The 21,927-nt window shown below is 42.1% G+C and overlaps 1 protein-coding gene across 1 annotated transcript; it reads right to left on the reverse strand.

Moving 5' to 3' along the window:
* Positions 1-453: 453 nt before the first annotated feature.
* LOC136941551 (ras-related protein Rab-8B-like) lies at positions 454-21,578 on the reverse strand. The gene is made up of 8 exons (XM_067234084.1): positions 21,218-21,578; positions 20,966-21,026; positions 20,734-20,794; positions 20,485-20,562; positions 1,454-1,543; positions 1,283-1,348; positions 1,118-1,168; positions 454-912 (listed from the first exon to the last, which is right to left on the reverse strand). The coding sequence occupies exons 1-8, from the start codon at positions 21,339-21,341 to the stop codon at positions 820-822; spliced, it is 624 nt and encodes a 207-aa protein (XP_067090185.1). The 5' UTR covers positions 21,342-21,578; the 3' UTR covers positions 454-819.
* Positions 21,579-21,927: the final 349 nt, after the last annotated feature.

Here is a 21,927-nt window from a genome sequence, read left to right on the forward strand (position 1 = left end):
ATGTTATGTAAACTGTCAACGTTTGGGTACTAAAATATGGGAGACCGGGGGAGGGGGTTGATAGGTGGCATTTAACTCTGTATAACTCGAGAAAGCTATCAACTCGGCAGAAAACTTAACTCCGTATGCCTTTGCCTCGTACATTAATTATATATATATCTCTGCGTGAGATATCCAAGGTGTTGCGTGAGAGTGTGTGAACTGGTTGAAATGCATGAGTCTCACAGCAAATGCGTGAGTCCTGCATAACACTTTGTTAGAACACTTGAATATACATTCACATGCACATTATTATGGGTGCACAACCCTGATAGCTACTGTAGTACTGAATATAGCCTGATTTAAGTCAAACCAGGGGCATAGGTTTGTTTCCAAATGTCCGTGGGACAGTTTTTTGGATGCAGCCATTAAACGTAATTTCCTTAATAAAAAGTGCGGAGGACAGATTTGTCGTTTACATGTGGGACATGTATAATGAAACCTCCGCCTCTGAGTCAAATACCAAGTTATGCAAAAACAAATAAGTATGATGACCTTTTGAGTTGAAAACTGTACAAGAGCACAGAGATAATTTTGCAAGCACAGAGACAGTAATGATACCACTCAATGTTAACACAAATCATAGCCTTCCATGGGTTGGTAGTTGAGTCTATGTGAAGGTCATTACGGTGTGAGCAGCTTGAACTCCTCTGCAGTTTGGGACTTATGATGGGATCACGACCATCCAATCTGGGAGACCACCGCTAGATCCCTGAGCCTCTACCATTAGGACTTCTCAATTACACTAAGCACAGCTGCTTTTAAGACTGACAGGAAACTCTAGAGCAGCGTACATTTGAAGAATTTGATTCTCTTTGACTTCTTCTCTGTGATTTTGACAGGACCACTACCTCCCGGTGGATTGCTGTCCGTCTGACAAAAAAAGGAGGGGAAGTATGTTTGACACAAGGAAAATAACATGAAATGGAAGTTATATGCTCCATAACAAACTTTGTTGTGAAATATTGTATTGATAGTATATACAGTATGTGTGTGTGTATGTATACATATAGAGAGAGGTAGAGAGTATATTTGTCACTGTATACTGAAGCTAACTTTTATTATGTCCATAACTTACTATTTTAGTGTTGAGGTTATGCATGATGTCTCTGCCTAGGGTATAAAAAGCCTGAGGGGAAAAACAGCAGTCAATTGTCAACATGCTCACAGTTCAGTGCATAGCTCTAAATTACAACTTAGGTAGGCTACTGTGTATGCCTACCTAACATTTTATACTCCTTACCTCTTTAACATTTAAACTTGACTTAGCACTCGTTTCCAAGAATTTTACTCCAAAATCAATTGCTACCTGGGGACACCAAATAAACAAATCAGGGATATTATACTGAGATATACAGATGATAGTGCATTACACAATCAAATAAAATCTCATTAGTAATGCAGTCAGATTCACCTTCTCTCCTCTATCTTTAGACACCTGTCTCCTTTCAGTCATGTCACATTTGTTACCGAGGATCATCATCTCCACATCAGATGAGGCATGCTAGGGACCGTTATAACAGACGCATGGAAAGCAAGTAAAATCAGCTGCATCAATGCATGAAAATACATAGGAAATCATTTTCGCATTTCTAATGTCAATTCTGCATACAGAAAATTAAAAAACAATTATGAAGCTTAGCGCAAGTTCAGTCAGGCAAGACCGAACCCTGCATTCGGGCTCACACGATATGTTCCACTATTCACCCTCTCCGCTATGAACGCTCTCTTCTTTCCCTCTTCTCATGTCGGGCTTTCATATGGGTTTCAGTAGGCAATCGATTAGGTTGACTTCGTTCCGGTGTTGTGCCGAAATCTCACTCCCTGCCAGAATTCCACTCCCATATGTGTGAACAGCGCACTGCCTTCCTAGCGTAGGCTATTGCTATGTATAGATTTGCAAACTGAGGCGATTGTTACGAGTAAACTGTACAACCTTGGTTCCCTCATCTTAGGCTTTGAGAAAACTGTCAGTAGGATATTTTATTCAAGTTTCATTTAAATATATATTTGTATGTCGTGCTACATGTAAATCTGAATGATTGTTTCACCAAAATGATGTGATGTTGAGCTGCACTTGAGAAACGCTGTTGATGTTGTGCTGCACTGTTCTATCTTCGGAATAAGGTAATATGTGAATTATGTTGTAGTAGGCAGTGCGCACGTTCACGCGTAGGGGAGTGGAATTCTGTCAGGGAGTGAGATTTCGGCACAACACCTGTTCGGCTCCCTGGGTCGAAGGCTACCGCCACCACCACCAGTGTGGACTCCGTGGAGGATTTCTCTTCGGATGCGGGGCAGACGCCCTTTCGATAATTTATTTCCCATGGGGTCTAAGCTCCAAACACTTGTTGTAACTGACCCAACCTCTATAAAGGTTCTACAGTTGTCATTGTGTTTGTTTTTGTTATTGGTTGATTTTGCCCCGTATTGTTCTTTGATTTGGTTTTAGAAACAGTTATTGTTTAACTGAGTTCCTTGCTCGCGCAAGATCATATACGTGTATATATATGGAATGTTTAAAAAACTGTTAGAATGTAACGGTAAAGGGTTACTGTTTTTAGCACTGTCCGATGAGGCACAAGTTTTTACGGTGTTTATGGATGTTTATGTACTAAGAAAGAAGGATTACAAATAAACAGAAAAACATCTGTTCAAGACTGGACCATATATCGGGGGGAAGCTACAGTAAAAACTTTACCTGCACCTGCTTCATCAAGCTGCCTGCGATCCAACAACGGTACAGGGAGAGCACCAGTGAGTTGTAGCAAGGCTTGTCTAACCAACTGTCAAACTTTCTCTCTCAGAACAACCTGCTTGACCCCAACCAATCGGGCTTCAAGACTGGCCACTCCACAGAGACTGCCCTCCTTTCAGTCACCACTGCCCTCCAGTCTGCCAGAGCGGCTTCGAGGTCATCCGTCATCATTCTGCTGGACCTTTCTGCAGCGTTTGATACGGTTAACCACCAGATCCTGCTCTCCAGACTTTCTGAGATGGGCATCACTGGCACTGCACTCCAGTGGATCTCATCCTACCTGTCGGGAAGATCCTACCAGGTCTCCTGGGGAGGCAAACTGTCAGGCCCTCGCCAGCTCTCCACTGGTGTCCCACAGGGCTCCGTCCTTGGACCCCTCCTCTTCTCTCTGTACACCACCTCACTTGGACCAATCATCACCTCCCATGGCTTCTCCTACCACTGCTACGCTGACGACGCGCAGCTGTACCTGTCGTTCCCCCCGACCGATCCGGGGATCTCAGCTACGATTGAGGCCTGCCTCACAGACATCTCCGCCTGGATGACCGAGCACCACCTCCAGCTGAACCTCGCCAAAACAGAACTTCTCATCATCCCGGCTAAACCCTCCATCTCCCACGATCTCTCAATCACCCTGGGATCTGCGACGGTGAACCCTTCATCCTCTGCCAGGAACCTTGGGGTTACCATGGACGACGAGCTCTCCCTCACGGCCCACATTGCTGCAGTCTCCCGGTCGTGTAGATTCACCCTCTACAACATCCGGAAGATCAGGAGATACCTGTCTGAGCACTCCACCCAGCTGCTAGTCCAAGCACTTGTCCTCTCCAAGTTGGACTATTGCAACTCGCTGCTCGCTGGTCTCCCAGCATGTGCAACCCGCCCTCTTCAGAGGATTCAGAACGCGGCGGCCCGCCTGGTCTACAATCTACCCAGACGCTCCCATGTTACCCCGCTCCTCATCTCTCTCCACTGGCTACCTATCATGGCCCGTATCAGATTCAAGACCCTGGTACTGACCTTCCGAGCAGTGAACGGGACTGCACCCGTCTACATCAAGTCTCTCATGCAGCCTTACACCCCCACCCGTCACCTACGGTCTTCTTCAGACAACCGCCTGGTGGTCCCACCGCTCAAGACCGCCCGGTCCCAACACAAGCTCTTCTCCTGTCTGGCCCCCCAGTGGTGGAATCAACTCCCCACCTCCATCAGAGACACTGAATGTCTCTCCAGGAGTTCCAGGAGTACAACGGTACTTAGGAATGGTTCGCTTGACCCAATGTTAGTTTCCTCAAGGATCACAATGACTCTTGCTTAGAGACTTGTTGCTCTTGTGGTTAGTGGTAGCTGATTTAAACTTTTTGTACTCGCTGTGATATATAGTTTTTATTATTGTTGCTTGTTTTTTCCACAGGTACACCTGCACTTATAGCGGTTCATGTTGTTTAATTGTAACTTGTTTAACTACATGCTCTTATGGTTCTTCCCTTTGGCACTTACTTTGGTTGTTCACAATGTGTGCTTCATGTTTTGGCTACTGGCAATGTTTTTGTGGCTATCTTGTTGTTATGATCAGTGACCTATGCACTTTGTAAAGCTCTCTCTTGGAAGTCGCTTTGGATAAAAGCGTCTGCTAATGAAAAAATGTAAATGTAAATGATGGTCAACGAAGACGGTAAGAAAAGCTTACCGCTAAATGAAATGGATGAAGTCAATGTATTTATAAAGACTCTACAAATGGAAAAAAAGGAAAAGGAGACTTACTAAACCAAGGCGACTGTGAAACCATGTCTAGCGCGGCAGGAATTAGAATCTGATTTTAAAGACGAAATGGATGATGACGATGAGGAGGTAGTTTTGCCCCGTCGTACAGACCGCCCTCTCAAACCTATGGAGAAAAAGCTAGCATATCAGATGGAGGAAGTAAATAGAGGGAAAGACGTTTGCTCAGCTTGTATGAACAATGGAAAATTAAAATCAGAAAAAGATATATCCGAGTGTGAACTGGCTGCTATGGCAGATGGAATTGAAAACGGACTGAATGAAATACGGAAACTTTATGATGAACTAAGAGAGAGTGACACCATTCGCTGTACTTAGAAGGAGAATTGATTCGTGTGAGGCTGTATCGAAAGACATTGTAAAAATTATTACAGAGCGTATAACAGAAGCATATGGAGAATTCAATGAGGAAAATGAAAGGCACCGTCTTCATCAGCTACCACCCCATGACTACGCTCACTCTATATGGCAGTATTGCCTCTCAGTCGCAAGCCAGCCAACACTCTGACACCCTAAGTAGCGGCAAAACGAACTGAGGCAGCCGCAGATCTTGCTGCTAAAGAGGCTCTGTACAAAATAACGCAATTGGAACATCTGCAAGCAGAAAAAGACATTGAGGTGGCCCGTGCTAGGTTTAAAAAATATGATCGGGAATTCAAACAAGAACATGAGCATCATCCTATGCAACTGAACGATAGACAGTTTACCTTCAATGCACCTGTAAATGACCGATATCCTCATTCTGACATGCCAGCACCCCTACTGATGTCTTTTATCTGGCCCAAGCTATTCAAGAGAGTATAGCCACAAGTAGACTCCCAATGCCAACACCCACCATCTTTAGTGGCGACCCAATCCACTACATCGAATGGAGATCCTCATTCCAGTCTCTTATAGACCAAAATAATATTTCCTCTGCTGATAAACTTTATCACTTAAAGAAATATGTCAGTGGTGCTGCTCAAAATTGTCTTGAAGGCACTTTCTTCAGAAGTGATGAGGAAGCATACAGAGATGCATGGATAAAACTCAACAAAAAATATGGACAGCCATTTATAACTCAACAAGCATTCAGAGACAAGATATCAAAATGGCCGAAAATACAACCCAAGGATGCAGAGGGGCTAACATTCTTGGATTTCCTGAATGCCTGCTCACAGGCTATGCCCCATGTGAGAGGCCTGGAAATATTAAATGATTGCGAGGAAAATCAAAAGCTGATGCTTAAGGTTCCTGATTGGCTGGCATCCTGTTGGAACCACCAGGTCACAGTGGCTCTCATGGACGGTAAAGATTTTCCCACCTTCAAGGACTTTACAAACGTTGTGTCTCTAGAAGCAGAGATAGCATGTAATCCCATCACTTCACCACATGCTCTTCACCCTTCCTACGAAAGGAAAGGCACAAACGAATTTAAGGGAAATAAAGCCGACGTCTTCAGCATCCAAACAGCCACAAGAAATGAAAATTCAAACCTCCATGCATGTGGTGCAAAAATGACAATCACCAACTTCCTCAATGTCAAAAAGTTATGGAACAGTCATTAAATGATAGACAGAAGCACGTGAAGGAGAACAGGCTTTGTTATGGGTGTCTCAAACTAGGTCACAACGCCAAAGAATGCCGTCACCGCCACACCTGTGACGCATGCAAGGGAAAGCATCCAACCTGTCTCCATGATGAGAATTATATAGGACGTGGAAGGCGAGAAGGCCAAGAATCCACACCTTCAAGCACTCCAAATGAAGCCACGGCACTCAACGTCACTAGAGGGGGCCAATCACGCAGCACATCCATAGTCGTTCCTGTGTGGGTGTCCGTGGCCACGGATCCATCTAAAGAACAGCTTTTATATGCATTACTGGACACTCAAAGCGACAGCACCTTCATCGACAATGAAGTGAGCAATGAGCTGCAAGCACATACCCAACCTGTGAAGCTGAAACTCACCACTATGCTTGGAAAGAACGTGATTGTGAAATGTGAAAGGGTGTCTGGACTTAGAGTGAGAGGCTACAACTCATACATCCACAATGACCTCCCCCCTGCATATACTGGGGACTGTATTCCGGGGAACCATGATCATATATCCACTCAAGAAACAGCTAGAAGATGGTCTCACTTAAGATCCATCGCAGACGAAGTCGCCCCCCTCCTTACCTGTGAAGTTGGGCTTCTGATTGGATACAACTGTCTCAGAGCATTGACACCCCGACAGGTAATCACAGGAAAAGACGACGAGCCCTACGCCATTCGTACAGATTTAGGATGGAGTGTTGTAAGCTGCTCGACATCAACCCTAGACATAACAGACACCAGCCTGTGTAACAAAGTCTCTGTAAAGGAACTCCCTCCAGTAACGCCCATGGATGTAATCAGCACCCTCGAGTCAGACTTCAAGGACATTAAAGATCCTGTAAAGTAAATTCCATGTTTTGCTTCTTAGTACATTATATACGTGTGAAATTAGTTCCTGAAAGCATGTGCAAAGCGCTAAAACTTTGTCGCACTGAAATGTGGAGTTAGACCGAAGAACAGTTTCTCTTCCGTTTTCAGATCAGGTTTTAATGGGCGGAGCCAAAAAATGCCCTATCTACGTCATTTCGCCCCATCTACATCAGATCACTGAATGTCTCCTCCTGCTGTACTGTTATTGTAGCTTACATCAGCTAGCTAGCTAGCTTCAGGATGTCTCCCACCACCCGCAACTGCATCTTCCCTGGATGCAAGAACTCCAGCTGCGCTGCAACGCCATTTAGGTTCCCTGTTGATAATGAAAGGAAAAATAGGTGGATAGATTTTGTGAAGGCCACGCTCATGGAAAGCTTCGGATAAACTCTAACAGCCGCCTCTGCGCCACTGACCATTTCACGGCGGACAGTTTTAACATGGACCAGAGACAGACGGGGTTCACCAACGCACGGCTTCTCTTGCAGCGCGGAGCCGTACCGAGCATCGCCCCCCCCGGCCGTTCATCCTCCGGTCGCACCTGGACCATCCACCGCCACCTGCAGTTCATCACTCAGTTCTGTGTGCTTGTTATAATTATACTACATAACTTTTCCAGAGGTATCTCTGCTATAATTAGTGCAAACCGCTAACTTGATATTAGGCTACTCTGTGTAGAATGATGGTATTTTGGTGAAATGGTAGCTAATGTGCTAGAAGTAGTTGGAGAGCTCACTGTCTGCTGTCTCTGCTGTAAATGTTTACTCTTGTGTTACAGCTCAGGGGAATATTTCATTTATATGCATCTGTATGTTTCACTCATTGAACAAATACATTCTAATTCTATACTGTTTTGTTCGGCTTGACATAGCGTCCATTAGGTTCGTAGGTAGCTTACTTGAGAGAGGCGGCGCCTTCCAGCGAGGGGGCCGAGCTTCAGCTCCTTCAGGCATGCGACACGCCCCCCAGTCTCGAACAGAGAAAACTGCTGATTTTCTTACGATTTCAAAACCTAATTCAACATACTTGTCGGTGTATTTTTTTCATTCGAATTTGGATGGGTAGTTAATAACACATAATTCTGTGGTGTGGTAAACTTGAAACTCGTTTTTAATTCCACTTTACAGGATCTTTAAAGGACATGACAAAACAGTGTCACAAGAAGATCTAATTTTCCAGAACAAACTGAAAGAAGGCATAAAACAAAATGAACAGACATTATGAGATGCCATTACCCTTTAGGCAACGGACACACTTACCTGACAACAGGAACATCGCTGAAACCAGACTGAATCACTTGAGGAAGAAGTTTTACAGAGATGAGAAATACAAAAAGGATTACACAACATACATGAAGGAAATCATAGAGAGAGGTGATGTGGAAGAGGTGCAAGAAGATGGAATTCCAGGAGAACAATGGTACATTCCCCATCACGGCATATACCACCCTAAGAAGCAGACAAGTTGCGTGTTGTATTTGACGGCTCTGCGAAGTGTGGTGGCACAAGCCTCAACGAACACCTCCTTCCAGGGCCAGATATGATAAACAACCTCACCGGTGTCCTCCTACGGTTCAGACAGCATCAGATAGCTCTCTTGTGTGATATAGAGAAATGTTTCATCAATTTCACGTGCCAGAGCCAGAGCTCGACATTAACTTTTTGAGGCACTTGTCCTTTGGACAAGTACATTAATGTTTCACTTGTCCATGCACAAAAGTCACTTGTCCGGGTAAAGATTTATAATTGTATTTTTAAAAAAAACATTGTGTTGACGTTTTGTAGCTAGCTAGCGTCGGCAGCTGTGTACCTAGCAAGCATTAGCAGCATTTGTATCGGTTAAATGTCTACATAGTTAAATATCAGCACATATTCAACTGTAAAGTAGGCTATACACCTTTTAATACAGGGCTGCCAACGCTCACGCATTGGCCTTGAGACACACAATTCAACCAGTTCACACGCTCTCACGTCAAACCTTGTACTTCTCATGCTAAGAAGGCAACGCCAACCAAGTAGTCCTGCTAATGTTGTAAACAGTAATGGACGAGGCACAGGCACAAAGGAGTGAAGCAAATAGACGCGCAAACACCCGTGAAAGCTCGTCTCGGGGCTATTTATCTTATTTTAGATACAGTATAAATTTAGCTAGCTTGCAAATACTGAGGATAGCCTACCGAAGTAGAGTTAGCCAATGTCGTAGTGATGCTAGCTAATGTTAGTTTGTTATCTGTATAACATTTCACTGGGTCTTACAGCACTGCTTGATTTACTGGAATTATTATGAAATGTTATGCTCTACTAGCCATTTGCTTACTTGAGCAAGTCACAGTATTTCAAAGCCCTGATAGTGTAACTGAGATGACACAGTAAATAATTCCTCTTTCAAGTAATAAGCCCCGTTCAAGTGTTGAGCATGATATTAGATGCATCGTCTGTAGAGATATTGGGACGAAGCCACTTCTTTTGTGTTTTGCTAATGCAGAATTCGGTAAAATAAAATCGGTAAAATAAACATAACTAGAGAGGGTACAATTTCTGGGGAAATTGTAGGGTGTGCTTGCTTGCGTCGGTTGCACAGGGGTCCGTTTTTGAATGACATTTTTACAACTGATATTTCTGTATATGTCATATAAAAATGCATACTTATTATTTATAAAGATTACATAGATTTAAAAGCATTTTTTTTTGCTGCTCATTTACAACTGAAAATACGAGTGAAGTGTAGAATGAAATAGATGTCTTCTCATTTCCCCTGCAAGAGGCAGCCTCATCGTTGAATCAAAACGAATAAATTTGGCAGACCGGTGTAAAAATTGACCTAATCTCTATGACTTAAACGTCCTTTTAAGTTTTTCCCTTCTCGTGATATTTTCAAGCATTTAGCCTACTCATATTGCATTCATTCATGAATAAAGAACCCCCTTTGAAGATTATTCTACGACTTTACCGGCAGTAGAAGATTGAATCGCGATTCAAACAGTACCATCTGCTAACTGAAAATATGCCCCCCAAAACGTAAATAAGCTTGACATTTATTTAGTGGAAAATCGCTCATTCATAAAAAGCTCACTGGTAGCGACCATTGTCAGTAACAACGCAAAATGCGATATAGCCCTGTGTGGAGAAGCTGCCCCGGTAAATTGTACTACTACGGTACAGTACTAGACTACTGCTGTGTTCGTCTTGGTAGCGATTGCGTTGGTTGAATTGGATTTAACGTTCCGTTACGTACGGTTTAGGCTGAAATTAATTATTTTCATGAACAGATTGACAATGTTTAGGCTGTGGCAATGAAGTTCAGGTTAGTAGTTAGATAGACTTTTGATTTAAGTAAGGAGAGTGCTGAACATGTTCTGTCGCCGTTTGACTTCCTAAACAGCTGTGTAGTGTAGATGTTTTTGTAGTGTGTCTCGCGTAAGCTACAGCGTTGCAGTGAGCTACACTGGTTTGAAACGACAGGTAATGGTAATTTCACCAACAAATCGTTTACTAATGTCAGAATAAATCCTACAACGAAAATGTATATGTGAGGAATGTTTATTTTAACGATTGAAAACAGATAACGCTACATCATAGACCATTGTAGTATGTGTTGCCCGGGCAACACAGGCTAATGTCATGATGCTAATACTTCAGTGAAATAGTAGACTACTGTTTCCGAAAGTAGATGTACTTCCTTAATAATATCAGCTTATATTGTACATTACACATCACAATTGTGTGTCATATCACAAAGTAAAATGAGTAAATAGTTATCACCCTGGCCTCTTTTCTTGTGGCGTTTCTGCAGCTGCCTTGCAGTAAAGCTATAGTTAGCCTAGCTATCCCCCAAGTTAACAGATGCGAAACGAATGTTCTGCCAAAGGTAGTCACGCGGGTTTTCGTGACGTTAGTGACGTAGTGACGTTAGTAACGTCAGTGACTGTGGCTAGCAAATTAGCCACCGTTAGCTTCACTTTTCGCCACAAAAACTTAACTTCAGCCTAAACCATGCAACGGAACGTAAATTCCAATAGAAGCAACTCAATCGCTACCAAGACGAAACTTTTGACACCTACTTTGTCTATGTAGGCCAAATATTGACTGAGTTTTAGGGGGGCAAAAAGAATAATAAAAATAATAATAATAATATATATGTGAGAGAACAAAGGTTGTGCCCTTGCCGAAGGCAAAGCACACCCAATGAGTGGAACATAACGTGAAGTAACATGGCATTTTGTTTGAGTTTTAACTTGTCCAGTGGGGCAAGTAAATCTCTCTTTCACTTGCCCTACAAAAAAATCCACTTGTCCCGGACAAGCGGACAAGCCTTAATGTCGAGCCCTGCCAGAGCAGGATCGCAACTACTTACGATTCCTGTTGTGGAAAGACGTAGATGCCAACACACAGCCTAAGGAGTACCGAATGAAAGTCCACCTTTTCGGCGCAGTGTCATCCCCTGGCTGCACGAATTATGGGCTGAAACACCTGGTCAATGAAAACAGACTCTCGCACCCATTAGGTTCACAGTTTGTAGAAGAGACTTCTACGTGGACGACAGAGTCACAAGTACGGACACGGTGGAAAAGTCCATTCAGTTGGCACAAGAAGCAAGAGACATATGTGCCAAAGGGGGTCTCCGTCTCCACAAATTTGTTTCACACAATGAAGCCGTTCTACAGAGCATACCTGCATCTGAACGAGCAACGGATACGTCGACAAAGAATTTGACTTTCTCAGACACACAACTCGAGCGAGCTCTCGGAATCCACTGGAGCATACAAGGGGATAGTTTCAGATTCAACAACACTTTATCAGACCAACCAGGGACACATAGAGGCATATTGGCCACTGTAGCCTCCATATATGATCCTCTTGGCTTCCTGGCACCATATGTTATATCCGGGAAGAAGATCTTGCAAGAAATGTGCCGTCAAGGTTTTGGCTGGGACGACCCCCTACCTGAAATGCTGAGGCCATGGTGGGAGAGCTGGCGACGTGACTTTGCAAACTTAGAAAAGATCAACATAGCTCGATGTTATGTACCCGTCAATTTTGGAGAAGTCATTGACACAGAAGTGCACCACTTCGCTGATGCGAGCACCAGTGGATATGGACAGTGCTCTTACTTGAGAGTCAGGAACCAAAGAGGAGAGATTCACTGCTCTCTAGTGATAGGAAAGGCCCGTGTCGCTCCCACAAAGCTAACGACCATACCAAGGCTTCAATTGACAGCGGCAGTAGTCTCAGTTAGTATCAGCAACATGCTTAGAGAAGAGCTTGGCTGTGCTAATGCAAAAGAGTACTTCTGGACAGACTCCAAGGTAGTGTTAAGCTACATCAACAACGACTCAAGACGCTTTCACACATTCGTTGCTAACAGGGTTCAGAAGATCCGCAATAGCACAACGGCCCAGCATTGGCATCATGTGCCCACCGATAAGAATCCTGCAGACGGAGCATCCCGCGGAAGAACAGTGAATGAGCTGCTCAGATCTGACTGGTTCTCCGGTCCCATGTTCCTGTGGGAAAGCGAAATACCAACATCAGAAGATGTGATACCAGACCTGGCGATAGGAGATCCAGAGATCAGAAAAGCTCAAACGCTGCAGACTTCTGCATTACAGGCCTCAGAACCAATCTGTATTGCAAACCGTCTGTCAAAATTCTCGTCATGGTCCCGAGCCATCCAGTCGGTGGCCCGCCTTGTGCGACGGGCAAAGAAAATCAAGTCAAAAGTGCCCTCCACGGGGGGAACAAGATGGCGCTGTAGAGTGAACAGCATTGTAAGCCAGCTCCAGTGGCATTTATCAGAGTTTATATATTAATCTATCATGTCTGGACAGTAAAAGTACGGAATTTTGTAGGGGAGGTACTCTAACATGAGTCTAGATCATTATTTTCGCCAAAATTCAGAAAGCATGGAAAAAACATCGAAGAAAGTGGTGAAGACTACTCCTGAGGGAACTGGTGTTAGCGGTGAACTAGCGGTTGCTAGCCCAGGGATGGAGCCAAATATTATTCAAGCTTTGGACAACATCACTGACAAACTCACTATGGTGATCGACGCAAAAGTTTCCACAGTCTTAGAGGCCATTAAAGATCAGACAGCACAGTTGCAAGCAATTGCAGCACGCGTAGGGGAGGCTGAAAAAAGAATTTCTGATGTCGAGGACACAACTATAGCCTCAGAAGCTAGGATAGCATCCCTTGAAAAACAAGTGCGCGACATGTTTGAGCACATCGATGATCTTGACAACCGAGGTCGTAGATGCAATGTGCGTGTGGTTGGCATACCAGAAGGCTCCGAAGGGACAAATCCAGTGGAATTTTTAGAAACGTGGATACCAGAACACCTTCAAATGACTGTGAAAGATGGTCGTTTAAAGCTTGACAGGGCTCACAGATCATTGGCACCGAAACCCAGTCATAACCAGCGTCCAAGACCATTTATACTGAAGTTTCACAACTTTCAAGACAAACAGCGGGTAATGGATGCGGCACGGCGGCTCGGATCTCGAAGTCAAGATGATGCTACGGCCAGAAAGCCCAAAGTTTCCTTCTTCAATGACTACTCGGCAGAAGTGGTTCGGCGGCGGAAGGCATTTGATGACACGAAGACCCGACTAAGGAAAATGAACGTGATCTATGCATTGCTCTATCCGGCTACTTTAAGGGTGACAGTCGATGGTAAGCAGAAGAGATTCGACTCTCCGAAAGATGCCGCTTTACTCGCACAGTCATTAGAAGAAGGACGCAAAGGTATGCCAGACTGAAGACTGGACTCAGACACTGATTTTTTAAGATTAATGTGGTATGTTACCTCCTGTTTGAGTTTATCTATACATAGACTTTATATTTTATTTGCCAAGTATAGCCACTGTGAGTAGGCTGACGTGTTGTTGTTTTTTTTTGTGACGATGGTGGTGAGGAATGAAGATTGGGTGGCAAGCTCTTTAGTCTTGCCGTGGGCGATGTTTGGAACTCCCTGCAGGTTAGGTAGCAGGGACAACCCCCTTGAACATTTAAGTTTAATTTGTTTATTTTTGTATAGTAGTTCTTGTTCACATTACTTTTTTTGTTTTTCTTCTCTTGGCTCAGTGACTGCACATGTCGTTTTATATGTTTTAGGATTCATGTTCTCAGCATACTTTCTCTACATAACGAATAAAGTTGGCCTATAGGCGAGTAATACGTTACGTCTATGTACATGGAACATAAAAGGGGTTCATAGTCCTGTTAAAAGAAGAAAAGTACTGCGTTTTTTGAAAAAAGGGCATATTGATATTGCTCTCCTGCAAGAAACGCACTTGGATGATGAAGAGCATCTCAAATTGCAGAAGGAAGGTTTTAATCAGGTGTTTTTTTCCTCATTCACCTCAAGAAGTAGAGGAGTGGCTATATTAGTGAGAAGGAACTTTCAGTTTTCATTGCTGAACTGTATTAAAGATAAAAGTGGCCGATATGTTATTGTAAAGGGCATCTTGCAAGATACAGTTATATCTATACTGAACGTGTACTACCCTCCTGCTCACCCCTCTGACTTTATAACTAAGGTATTCTTGGACTTTTCTGAGATTCAGTCAGATATTGCCATTGTAGGTGGAGATTTTAACTGCATACTAAACCCACTTATTGATAAATTACCTTCTAAAGCTATGTCTCTTTCACCACAGGCTAAGGCACTCTGTTCTATTTGTGAGGATTTAGGATTTGTTGATGTTTGGAGAACAATTCACACTTCTGATAAAGCGTATACTTTCTTTTCTGCACCTCATGGCTCTCACAGTAGGATTGACTACTTTTTCATGTCAGGTCTCGCGATGCACAGGGTTTTGTCTTGCTCTATTGGTAGTATTTTGATTTCTGATCATGCCAAGGTAATTTTGGACCTCTCCATCAAGGGTGTAAATAGTGGAGTGAAGTTCTGGAGACTGAACACATCAATCTTGAAAGATCATACATTTGTTACTCATTTTACCACTGAATTTCAGTATTTTATCTCCATTAACACTCGATCCACAGACAACCCGGCCTTATTATGGGAAACTGCTAAAGCATATGCTAGGGGGTTGATTATTTCCTTTTCAGCAAGTAAAAAAAGGCAAAAAAGAGAAAAGCAGAATCTGTTAATGGCTGAACTTAAAACTAAAGAAAATGCTTATGTTGAGTGCCCATCTCCCACTATTTTGACAGAAATATCTGCAATTAGAACAACCGTAGACAACCTTTTAACACAAGATGAGGAAGTCAAAGTCAGATTTATTAGACAAAAGTTTTATGAACATGGGGATAAACCTGGGAAATACCTAGCATATCTCACAAAAAAAAGAGCAGAGTCACAAACCATTGCAGCCCTTTGTGATGCTCAAGGCAGCCGTATATATGATAATAAGCTTATAAATGACACCTTTAAGATATTGTATCATAATCTCTATAGTTCTGAGCAGCCAAGGGATGCGTCTGTTCTGATGGATAAGTTCTTTGACCAGCTAAACTTGCCCACTATACCATCAGAACATAAACTTGCTCTTAATTCACCCATTTCCAGAGAAGAGGTGTTTAATGCCATAGGAACTCTTCAGAATGGGAAAGCTGGTGGACCGGATGGGTACAGCAGTGAATTTTACAAAGAGTTTTCAGGCATATTAGTAGACCCTTTAGTCAGCATGTTTAATGATGCTTTCTCAAATAAAGAGTTACCCCCGACCTTGAAAGAAGCAAATATCTCACTCATACTGAAAAAGGGGAAATGTCCTGAGTCCTGTGCCTCTTATAGGCCCATATCCCTTCTAAATGTAGACAGGAAGATCTTGGCAAAAATGTTGGCTATACGCCTTGAAGGTCTCCTACCTAAAATTATAAAAGAGGATCAAACTGGTTTCATAAAGGGGAGAAACTCTTATAACAATGTTAGGCGTCTTCTTAATATCATTCAGGTCTTCCAACGTAGACAAGTTGATGGTTTAGTGCTTTCTCTGGATGCAGAGAAGGCCTTTGACCGAGTTGAATGGTCATATTTATTTTACTGCTTGGAGAAATTTGGTTTAGGGGATAATTTTATTAGATGGGTCAAGGTCTTGTACGATAATCCTCAAGCAGCCATTCTTGCTAATGGACTGAGGTCTGACGGTTTCCCTGTGCATAGAGGAACAAGGCAGGGCTGCCCATTGTCCCCCCTGTTGTTTGCCATGGTTAGTGGAACTCTTTGCCAGTCTCCTGGCTAGGTCGTATAGCTCTTATTAAGATGAACATATTGCCTAGATTGCTTTACCCTATCCAAATGATCCCAGTTTTATTTTCAAATGGAGTCTTAAAAAAACTAAATGGTTGGCTTAGTGCATTTATATGGAGCAAACGTAGACCAAAGCTAAAGATGGCTACCTTACAACTGCCAAGCTCTGAAGGTGGATTAGATTTACCAAATTTGAGAAAGTACCAGCTCTGTGCTCATTTGCGATATATATATGATTGGATCGTAAATGAGACAGCCTCTGTCTGGCTGGATGTGGAAACCTCCCTATCAAAATACCCACTGAAGAACCTGTTGTTTGTTAAGAGTTTTAAAACTGTTAGGTCATGCTGTGACAATATTGTTACTCTCAATACAATTAAGGCTTGGCGACTAACACGTAGACTTGAGGGGAGGTCAAAACTAACATCAGTTTTCACTCCTATTTTGAACAACCCCGATTTCCAACCAGGACTTCTTGATGCTGGCTTCAGACAGTGGCAGGATTGTGGCATTTATGTGTTGAAAGACCTAATTTCTGATAATACATTAATGTCATTTAACCAAGTGGTTGAGAAATATAATATCCCCAGACAGAACTTCTTTCGTTATTTACAGATAAGACATTATATATTGCACAGTACAACCCTAATTGATAACCCTGGTGCATCTCATCTTGAGAAAGTACTGTTTGCAACACCTTGGAGATTGTCTATCAGTCTACTCTACGGAGCTATGCGTACTCTGGCAACTGTGGCTTTGCAAGAGCTTAAAGAAAAGTGGGAGAGCGAACTTTCTGTTACAATCAATGACAATGAGTGGGACGATATTTGGGTCTACGCTAAATCAATTTCAGTCTGTAATCGAGCCAAATCTATACAGCTAAAAATTTTACATAGAATGCATATATCCCCCAACCGCAGACATCATTTTAATCCAACTTTGTCGCCAATGTGTCTTAAATGTAAAACAGAGATTGGTACTCTAACCCATTGCCTTTGGTCATGCCATAAACTGCAAAGATACTGGGCTAATGTTTTGACAGAAATTGAAAAGATACTTGGGCAAAACTTACAGATGGATCCAATGTCTCTTATTCTAGGTCTCCCTTCTAGATATGTAGTGTTAAAAAACCAGAGGCTCTTCTGTATTCTTACATATGCAGCTAGGAAGAATATATTATTACAGTGGATAAGCGATAGACAGCCAACTGTTAAGGGCTGGCATAATGTTTTGTTTGATTTAGTACCTCTAGAGTACCTGACATGTGTGATACATTCCAAATCTAAACAATTTTATAAAGTTTGGGAACCTTATCTGAATTATTTGGGCCCCAACGTTTCTGACATTATGTTACAGGGATTTTTTGAAAATCCGTAAGAGAGAATACTTTGCTGTGTATCTGTTTTCTTTCTTTATTCATCATTTTTATTGTATTGTATGTGTGTAGCTGAGCCGATGTTGTTGTATCTGTGTGTTGTGTTTGTGATGTGTGTGTTTGTTTGAAGTATGGTTGTGTGCTAAAAAAATTTAAACCAATAAACATATTTACAAAAAAAAAAAAAAAAAAAAAGAAGTGCCCTCCACAGTGAGTGAACGGAAGGGTGCAGAATATGTCATAACATATGAGAAAGAAATTGAACAGTTAAAGAAAGGAAATCAATTGACTAAAAATAACAAACTTTACCAACTGGATGTCTTCATTGATACGGACGGCATTGTGAAGGTAGGAGGGAGACTCCGCCATTCGTCTCTCTCACAGTCACTGAAACATCCCATTGTCATTCCAAAGGAGCATCATGTCTCAAGGCTGATAAAAGCTTTTGCTGAAAACCACATTGCTCCTCCTGAATCCAAGGTTCGACAATCCGGCGGACCCTCCTCTCCAGCACCCCTGAATAGACTTTCCCAGGGAGGCTGAGGAGTGTGATCCCCCTAAAGTTGGAGCACACCCTCCGGTCCCCCTTTTTAAAGAGGGGAACCACCACCCCGACGCGATGTTGCAGAGTCGTGCCAACCAAGACAGCCCTACAACATCCAGAGCCTTAAGGAACTCCGGGCGGACCTCATCCACCCCAGGTGCCTTGCCTTTCAACCACCTCATTTTCTCACTTGTTGTACTTCTAAACTCGCAGAATGAAATCAAAACAACCACTAGCGCGGTGGTTTCATTCCACCTTAGATTTAATGAATGGTCACATTTATAATCTTTGAAATAATTTGATCAGTCTTCAAAATATTATAATTATATATGCATATGGAAAACGTTTCAACAACAATGATATGGTATGCAATGCCATAGATTAATTATACATTACATGTTTATAATATTTTGCCATTTTGCGGAGGAACCCGCATCGCTGCTTGCAGCTCTATTTTTTTATTCTGACCAAACGGTTTCTAGTCTCCCGATAAATCCTCCGGTTGTAAAACATAGCAATGCGTGTTTATTTGAGCCCATCACAACACTCTGATCATCTGTTTAGCGAGACTGTGTAAACCACTGCAAAACAAGCCAGGTTCACCACAGTAGCTAGATACTTGTAGTCTATGCATGGTAGAGATAACTGTAATGGTTATCTCTAATGAAGTAAATTGATTGTTCAGGTGGATCCCTTGCCTGTTGCACAAATTCATTTTAGTAACCCGGAGTTGGGCTAGTAATCTGAAGGTTACCGGTTTGATTCCTGGCTCTGCCAAATGACGGTGTGTCCTTGGGCAAGGCACTTCACCCTACTTGCCTCAGGGGGAATGTCCCTGTACTTACTGTAAGTCGCTCTGGATAAGAGCGTCTGCTAAATGTAAATGTAAAATGTAACCTAAGCCAGGACACATTCCCACTGATGCTAGGCATGATTTAAAATTCCCTTCCATGACAAGTTATGGCACTCCAAACAACCTGTTTAAAAAACCATGAGAAAGTTATTCTTTACAGCAGCAACCCAGTCATCGCCGTTGTCCCGTTTTTATAGGAAATGTACAAGCAGTTTCAACTTAGGCTGAATCTAACAACGCTTACCACAGGAGAAACAGCTTACTTTTTTATACAGTAGCTGAACATGACAATATTCAACACTGAGAATAGCTCAATGGGCTGGGGTGGTGACCTGTAAAGTATCAGGTTGTAGGTTGGAATCCAGCCATAGTCTTTTGGCCTGTCATAATTTTGATTATTTGTTTAGTTCAACAGGATGACATCTTTCTGAAGTACCACAAACAATTTCACCTTGGTATGTCAAAATATGATTGAATTAAAGCTGTTTCAACGTTGGCTGAATCTAACAACGCTTAACACAGGAGAAACACCTTACTTTTTTATACAGTAACTGAACATGACAATATTCAACACTGAGAATAGCTCAATGGGCTGGCATGGTGACCTGTAAAGTATAAGGTAGTTGGTTGGAATCCAGCCATTATCTTTTGGCCTGTCATAATTTTGATCTGTTTAGTTAAACAGGATGACATCATTCTGAAATACCATGCACAATTTCATGCAATTTCACCTTGAAATGTCAACCATTTCTTAACCTTTGTCCCAAAGCTGACCAAAGCTAATACTCTGCCCTTTCTATTCATACAATCTCAACAGTTGGTGTGTAGCAGAGAAGATAGAGGGACTGACTTTTGTAACCTTATGCTCATGAGTTCAAATCCCCATTCAGCCTGTTGTTGGCCAAACATTAAGTAGTTTTGCTCCCTTGTTGTCCAACTCTCGATCTTCTACAGTGTACATGTTTATAATATTTTGCCATTTTGCGGAGGAACCCGCATCGCTGCTTGCAGCTATATTTGTGTTTGTTTTTGTTATTGGTTGATTTTGCCCCGTATTGTTCTTTGATTTGGTTTGAGAAACTGTTATTATTTAACTGAGTTCCTTGCTCGCGCAAGATCATAGACGTGTATATATATGGAATGTTTCAAAAACTATTAGAATGTAACAGAAAAGTTATTGTTTTTAGCAGTCTCCGATGAGGCACAAGTTTTTACAGTGTTTATGGATGTTTATGTACTAAGAAGGAAGGATTACAAATAAACTGAAAAACATCAATTCAAGACTGGACCATATATCGGGGGGAAGCTACACTCGTAATAAACATCACTTTACTCATCAAGGTCTCTCCTGATTGAAATATATTACATCTTAATTAACTGCAATTCATGACGCTGGTGCTGGACTCAACCTAGGCTACTTCAATTAAAGGGCACATTACATTGTTACAATTTACATTCATACAACCAACCTCTTCAATATTACGAATCCAGTTCTTTATATTTTCAAAGGACTTCTCGTTGCTGATGTCATAGACCAACATTATGCCCTGAAAGGTAGAAACACTGCTGGTAATTTATTGTTCTCTTTTAATTTCTAACATGTCTGTAGCATATAACTGTAGATCACATCAATAAAATAAATATATAGCCAATATATTTTGAGTTATAGATGGTATAAGATAGGTAGTATGAGCTGTGAATTGCAGGGTAGCTCTTACCATGGCTCCCCTATAGTATGCTGTGGTTATAGTTCGAAACCTCTCCTGTCCTGCAGTATCCCTGTAAAGAATAGGCAAAGTCTAAACTGTGTCAGGCCTTCTTTGAAGTTCATAAGATTCTGTACATTATGTAAACTATTGGTCACTTGTCACAGTGTTAGTTAAATAATAGTCTGGAATATCAGTTGCCCCAATGAGTTACCTTATGTATAGTAGGCATGCAGTCACCTACCATATTTGTAGCTTGACTCTCTTTCCGTTTAACTCTATTGTTCTGATTTTGAAGTCTATACCTGCAATTACATTATGGCAATGGAATGTACATTGCTTGAGTTATGTTTGAAATAATAAGAGCTTAAAGTAAGAGCATGACCCCAAGCTGGTTGTCTTCTGCCATTGGATATTGAAGAATATAACAGTTCTTAATTAAGTGATGGGCCACCACATGCCATCTATACCGACCCAGTGAGAGCCGGGTACTCACCTATTGTTGATATGAAGGTGGTATTGAAAGCGTCTTCGCTGAATCTGAATAGAAGACATGTCTTGCCTACTCCACTATCTCCAATTAGCAAGAGTTTGAACAGATAATCGTATGTTTTCGCCATTTAAACACTCTGGTGCGAAATAGTTAACGATAATGTCTAACTAGGCTACTTATAATCTAACGCGTAGATCTAGCAATCCGCTTCACTTCACCAGCTGTCTGGGGAGGAGTTAGGCAGTGACGTATACATAAATTGCAGACTGGTCCATGTAGTTGTAGACACCGTGGTACAGTTGGTTGGAAGTTCGATATTCAACAGATATTCAGACGCCCAGTATTGTGTTAATTTAGCCGGGGTTTAGCGACGCTACGACCGGCCGCTTAGCCTATGCTTTTGGCTGCCTAAACAACGCGTATGTTTAGGGACCATCAACAAATTACATCTTTAAAATTTCAAAGGTCAATAGCTTTTCAACAACATGAACTAGGAACATAAAAATTATGTTTAACTGTTCAAAATGTATGCATACACATTGCACAGCCTTTATTTTGTTTATTTTCATTTCAGGTTGTAACAAAATGTTTTTTCATTCAAAATAAATCTTCAAACTTCAATAGCTTTTTGGTCATGTGACGTATCATCCTCAAATTAGTTTCAGAGTGTTCATTGACTATGCATACATGTTGCACAGCCTTTAGTTATTTCA

Source organism: Osmerus mordax, chromosome 4, assembly GCF_038355195.1.
Source record: "Osmerus mordax isolate fOsmMor3 chromosome 4, fOsmMor3.pri, whole genome shotgun sequence".
NCBI lineage: Eukaryota > Metazoa > Chordata > Actinopteri > Osmeriformes > Osmeridae > Osmerus > Osmerus mordax.

What these genes read in the sequence shown, in the direction of transcription:
- LOC136941551 (XM_067234084.1), bottom strand. Translation starts at nt 21,341, where the DNA reads ATGGCGAAAACATACGATTATCTGTTCAAACTCTTGCTAATTGGAGAT. An exon ending in AGAGTCAAGCTACAAATATG is followed by an intron (nt 20,795 to 20,965) that starts GTAGGTGACTGC and finishes TATTCTTTACAG; the next exon opens with GGATACTGCAGGACAGGAGA. An exon ending in ATAACCTCAACACTAAAATA is followed by an intron (nt 913 to 1,117) that starts GTAAGTTATGGA and finishes TTTTTTTGTCAG; the next exon opens with ACGGACAGCAATCCACCGGG.